The 6,395-nt window shown below is 39.4% G+C and overlaps 1 protein-coding gene across 2 annotated transcripts; it reads left to right on the top strand.

Moving 5' to 3' along the window:
* Positions 1 to 145: 145 nt before the first annotated feature.
* On the top strand, positions 146 to 6,362 carry asb12a (ankyrin repeat and SOCS box containing 12a). 2 transcript variants are annotated; one of them, XM_087251273.1, is made up of 5 exons: positions 147 to 173; positions 1,375 to 1,396; positions 1,584 to 1,782; positions 3,175 to 3,747; positions 5,600 to 6,362. In XM_087251273.1, exons 2-5 carry the CDS (start codon positions 1,379 to 1,381, stop codon positions 5,752 to 5,754), a joined length of 945 nt encoding a protein of 314 aa, XP_087107399.1. In that variant the 5' UTR covers positions 147 to 173; positions 1,375 to 1,378; the 3' UTR covers positions 5,755 to 6,362. The 2 variants fall into 2 exon arrangements, with proteins under 2 accessions (NP_001119848.1, XP_087107399.1); NM_001126376.1 differs by lacking the exon at positions 1,375 to 1,396 and having other exon boundaries at positions 146 to 194.
* The last annotated feature ends 33 nt before the right edge of the window (positions 6,363 to 6,395 follow it).

Genomic DNA, 6,395 nt, shown 5'->3' with positions numbered 1-6,395 from the left:
CTACAACAACATTGTACACGTTGACGTCTGTTCTGTTGATTTTTATGCTTGGGAAACATTAAACCCATATCTCAAACTGGTCTGTGTGAATCCTAGTGGCGGCGTGCGGGTGGTGTTTGCGGGCACAGCGCCCCCTCTGGTCGCCCGCAGAACATCTTCCGCTGCTCGCCAGTGTTTGGCTTATTATTAGCTCGGTGAGTGTCCTTGAGACGAAAACACACTTTAAATATCTGCTATATTGTTATTTTGTATAAATGTAGTGGTTTAAAACGTTACATTGTGTTCTTGTTTAACAGCCGGCTCGGAGTGAGCGAGTCGAGCTCAGTGTTATTTACAGACAGTGGAGTTAAATCCACCGAGCTCAAAGAGCTGGAGATACAATTTCCTTCCGTATGCGATCAGTATTACTCTTAAAATGAGTTTGCGGACGTGTAAAAGCTCGTAAGAATATAGTTTTGCTTCTATTTATGCGTTTTTATCTCGTCTGCTAACTGGCTAATAGTTAACTGACCGTTTGTTTTGCTAGTAACGTTAGTCTGTGAAAAGCTGATTGACATGAATAAAGTTGAACAGGATACAGCGTTCTGATGTTTTCAAGCTCGCATGAAAGATGTCATCAGAGAAATTTGTTTCATCATTAAAAATGCTAAACAACAGTATTCAAATTTATAGCTTTCGTGTGTTAAGCTCAAAGGGGGACTTTTATCACTTTTATTATACTTTTTTTATCTGAATATATTTATCCCTTTCTAATTAGTTCAGTTCATTCAATTGGTTTTCATTTATAAACGTTTTAATACCGACACACTTTTGTTTGTTCTATTCTATTTATACATTTATTTTAATCTAACCGTAACAAATTAAACTAGGAAGTTATGTTATTTACATATGCTATTATGTTATTTACATGTACATATTTCTGTTCTTGTGTTGCCTTCTGTTGTTTTCACTTCATTTAAAATCTACTGACCTGCTTACATAGTTTTTTTCAGCTTGATTTTAGATGGCAACTCGTGATTTTCCAGCATTATTTTCACCAGAGGCACTTAAAACTCAATAGAGCCATCATTAGACAGCAGTTCTGCACAGGAAGTTTGGCCAGAGGAGACATGGTTGTGCCCAACTGAGCCTGGTTTCTCTTGAGTTTTTTTTCACCTTTATTTGCATAGCAAAGCAGTGAAATTTGACAGGAAAGCATGGGGAACAGAGAGGAGGGAAGGATTGGCATAGGACCATGAGACGGAATCGTGTAACAATGCATGTGTTGACGCACTAACCACTACAGCCGAGTTTTTTTGACCTTCACTTTCGTCAGTTGGTGAAGTTTTGTTCCTCGCCACTAGCTTGTTTGGTTTGGTACTTGTGGAGCTGCAGATCAATGGATTTGCTCTTCAGTGTTTGGACTTTCAGCAGTGAAAATTAACCCACACCACACTGAACTGAAAACTGAACTTCAACTCTGAAACCTGTACTGTCAGTTCTAATATACTAGAACTTCTATTTTAAGCTGCTTTGACACGATCTACATTATAAAAGCGCTATAGAATTAAAGATGAATTCAATTTGTGCACGTTTCTCTGCAGGTCTCCTCTATGCTCCAGCTGCGGCCGGTGGAGGAGGATGAATCAGCTGCTGAGAGTCTTGAGCTGAACCGAGCCGTGGCAGATGATGACCATTTCCTGTTGGCCGAGCTGCTGTCACAGGAACGCTACAGGAAGTGCATCAATCAGCAGAGCGGTTGGGGCATCCCTGGTACCCCATTACGCATGGCTGCGTCCAAAGGTATTTGGGCCGCGCATTTGTATCACATTTCAGTTTGTTGGTCACCTCAGTGACTGAGCATATATGACCACATGCATTGTCAGGTTATTATTTAGTTACAAAGGTGCATGTGAACTCACTCTCAGTAGGTTTACATTGACAACAATATTCTTTTAATATTCTAAAAGCAACTTGTGTAAGTAGTCCCATTCAGAATACGGTAAATAGCTAAGACTCTAGAATACACAAGACGTGTCACTTGTATAGTTTGGAATGGGGGAAAGTGTAATTGTCAATATGGTTAATGAAGCCCCGCCTTCTAGTACTGGAGCCAATCACCAATCACTATAGGCTGAAGATCCTCCGGGGGAGGGGCACGGACCAGACTTGAGTTTCTGCAGATTTTGTGTGATTCGAATGTTTAGAAATGAAACTAAAGAGACAGTTGTTGTTTAATTTTATTCGTGATTACTAATATGAAATGTAATCGAAAGCTTGGAAAGAAATTTTTGGAGAATTTGATGTTTCTTCATTCAAACAGAATGCCCGAGCATACTGCCTGAGAAGCGTTTCAAAAGCCCCTTTCACACATACAGACCTTTCCAATTTTCTGGAAAGGTTGTATGTGTGAACAGGTCCTTTTTGAAAATACCGGTAAATTGTTCTGGCTATTTTCCGGAAAGTTTCAATTTGCCGGAATGCTGCGCTGTGTGAATGCAGAAGGAAGATTGCCGTAATAAGCGCATGCACGTCTAGAACGTGCTGACGTGAGACGTCTGCTTTAGCCAATCACAACAGTCAGACGCATTTACGTCCGTGCGGTTTGTGAGGATAAAAGCCTTTAAATATTTTTCCAGACACATTTAGCTGCTAGAAGTTAGTCAGATCACGTTTATATGTTCTTCTTAATGCCAACTGTGTAAATAATCATCGATGAGATGCTTATGATAAGCCGTTGTTTGTTTACCTTCAAGCTTTGCGTGCGCCTATGAGCGCCTGCACACGCACATATTATGAGAATCTCGACATGCGAAAGTGATCCTGCGAAAGTTGTTCACAATATTGATCATCCACAGAGTTTGTAATTTAGTCAAATGTTTACAAATTCAAGCGCAGCCGTTTAAAGCTCATTTGTGGTGAATGATGTCAGAATTTACCGGTATTTTGGAATGGATGTGTGAATGCTCTTTTCCGGAAAATTTCCGTAACGTCCTCGCCTGTGTGAACAGCGCTTTTTTCAATATACCGGTAAAGTCGTTCCGGAAATTTTCCAGAAATTTACCGGTATCACTGTGTGAAAGGGGCTAAAGATGGCCGGCGAGTAAAATGACTTTCCTTAAACGGACTTTGTAAATAGTTCAGTTACTGATGTAAATGCTTCATTACTGACGCAACAAAAACCTTCTCTTGCAGGTCATCTGAGGTGCCTGCAGTTGCTTCTGGCTCACGGGGCAGATGTGGACCGTCTGGATGTAAAAGCCCAGACTCCTCTGTTCACGGCAGTTTGCGGCCGTTATTTGAGCTGCGTTCTCGCTCTGCTCCGCGCTGGGGCTAATCCCAACGGCAGTCACCTGAACAACAGCTCGCCCGTCCTCACTGCCGCCCGAGAGGGAGACCCCGAGATCCTCCGCCAGCTGCTTCAGCATGGGGCAGAGGTCAATGCCAGGTCAAAGGTCACGCTGTGGGCATCAGGGGTCGCTGTTTGCAGCGGGCCGCTTTATCTGTCGGCTATATATGGACACCTGGACTGCTTCAAAATGTTGCTGTTATTTGGTGCAGATCCGAACTATAACAGTCCGGAAGAAAAGCTGAACGGTAGGGCCACCCAGCAGAAAACGGTCATGGAGTTGTGTTTGAGACACGGCTGTGGAGTGGAATACATTCAGCTGCTCATTGACTTTGGAGCAAACGTCTACCTGCCCACTCTTATTATAGAGAAAAGCACCAAACAGAATGAAGCTGTTGAGCTGCTGCTGAAAGAGAGAGGTGAGAAAACTCTATTGTGTTTCTTCTTCTTTTCAAATTTCCATGTTGCTATTACTATTAGTGTTATTTTTTCTAAAATGTTAAGATATTTTACCAAGACAAACATGGACAAGACAGAACAGAAGAAAGAAAGGCAGTAAAATAGATAAAAAAACACACTGAAGTGTTAATATAAATACAAAAATTAAAAATAAGTCCAGGTCAGTGAGTAGCACTGCCACCTAACAGCAGGAAGGTTTCTGGTTCGAGTCCCAGCTGGGCCAGTTGGCATTTCTGTGTGGAGTTTGCATGTTCTCCCTGTGTTCGCGTGGGTTTCCTCCAGGTTCTCTGGTTTTCACCACAGTTAAATCGGCCATAGTGTATGAGTGTGAATGGGAGAATGTATTGGTGTTTCCCAGTACTGGGTTGCAGCTGGAAAGGCTTCCGCTGTGCACAAAATATGTTGGATAAGTTTGCGTTTCATTTCACTGTGTTGACACCTAATGAATAGAGGGACTAAGCCGAAACAAAATGAATGAAAAATAAATCCATTTAAAGACAAAAGGAAAGATGCGTTGTTGTTGTTGTTGTTACCTAAATTGTTCATTATAATTTTTAATACTGTTAAAGTTGAAATATTTTTGCCACTTGAAAAAACTCTGGAACAAAAATAAATAATACATGAGAAAAATTAAATAAAATAGATAAAGTTATTAATGTTACCTATTAACAAATGTTAGAACATTTATTAAATAAAATATGCTGAAGTACTAAAATTAATTAAGCTAAATAGGAATATTTAGAAAGAAAACTAAAACTGTTGTCAGAGTAATTGGTGGTCCATTCTGGTGTGGCGACCCCTGATCAAGCAGGTAATAAGCTGAAGAAATGGAGTGAGTGAGGTAAAAAAAATCTCAAAAAAAAAAAAAAAGCCTAAGTAAGAATGATGTAAAAGCTGGAAAAATAAGAATAAAACTTACTGAAAATACTAAAACATTGAGATTTTAAATTAAGAGAACAATATAACATGTATAGTAAGAAAATAATAAGCAAAATAACACGAGTAGCAACAGTGAAATATGGCTGTATATCGGCACTGGTGGGATATATGCATTAGTGTCCCACCAGTGACTATATACAGCCATATCACAATAATTAACCCCGAAAAAGCCAAAGCTGTGCAAAAACTAGCAGATTACTATGGTATAAAAACAGCACTAGAACAGACAAAAGAGAAAGATTGACTTAGAATGCTACTTATCTGATGTATAATGATTTGATCAGCTGTAGAAATCCAAAAAGAAAACGATGAGTTTTTCTCCCCTAAGGACTTACTATCCAGTCTGTCGCCAGCTTGTGGTGGAACCATCTTTTCTCTGCTCAGTACAACATCTCCTAAATGATAAATATTTAAAATAGCCACTTTCCTTACAAATAAACTGCATAGTTGCAATCTAAATAATAACTACATTCTCACCTGAAAACCCCTTAAAGATACATTATGTTGTCTAACAACTGCAATATTTGTCAAACTATCGAGTTTATTGATCTGCTGTCACTCTGTGTGGGCGGATTAATACACGAGTGAAAAGGCTGTAGGAGTTCTGATATTGCAGAATATTGTACAGCTAATAGCCAATCAGATTTGAGAACCAGACAAAACTGTTGTATAAATTTATATATTAATCAGTTACATAGTTTGTTTCCTGTGGATGCACCTTTACGTAAGTTTAATAAGATGTATTTTGTCATGATTCAAAGAGGGTGGTTTCAAGGATGGCTGCTGAGTGGTGACTTTGACAGTATACACATCAATTTAAAATAACACTATCATTTGTTAAATAACATTTTTAACACTGTTTTTTTTCCACAGGCTGCCCAAAGAGTCTTGCTTCTCAGTGTAGATTGACCATTCGCCGACACCTGATACAGGTGAACAAGATTCAGTGTTTGGACTCTCTGGAGATTCCCTTCAGACTCATCAACTATCTCAAACACAAGCCTATGAACACTGCGCTGGTTCACTGACAAACGAGAGCCAATGCAACTGTGCCTTTAGTAAAGGACAGACTCATTTACACATCGACTAAAGCAGACAGTCCACTGCAATCTCAAATGGACTGACGCACCGCTAACAAACCCTGGTTTACATATGTGGAGTGTTGAACATCCTCATACATAGTTTTGCTTGATTATGTGGAGTTGATACTAGAACTGCTCATTGTCATACAGCTCAATCACATAGAGCTGCTGTAAGAATGATTTTTATTGAATCATAAGTGTTTTGTTAATCGATAACAGCTTAAAGGAAGATGTACAAATGTTGCTGATTGTCTTCTTGATCTTTATGTGGTAATTTGTCTATGAATACCTTGTTTAGAGGAGATTTACTGTTCTAACAGGTTTCATTGTGAAAGTAGCATGTCATGGAGATCTTTCTGAGGTTAAAGACTTCAAAATGAAGATCGTCTGAAGGATTTAGCACACGGCTGTTAAAGTATCAGGCTAAAAGATTTAAAAAGCATACCAGTCTGTGTTAAATGGGATCTTATGGGCTTATGCAAGTGTATTTCAACAACATTATTGCTATGGATGACAGCTGGCTTGCTAGTTTGTTCATTAAATGGTTGAACATCTGCGTTTTTGTCTGTTGCTGTTTGCTGTATATG

This window comes from Danio rerio, chromosome 5, assembly GCF_052040795.2.
Source record: "Danio rerio strain M-AB ecotype USA chromosome 5, GRCz13ab, whole genome shotgun sequence".
Lineage (NCBI taxonomy): Eukaryota > Metazoa > Chordata > Actinopteri > Cypriniformes > Danionidae > Danio > Danio rerio.
Note: the sequence above shows the minus strand (reverse complement) of the source record. Positions and strands in the feature narration are given on the sequence as shown.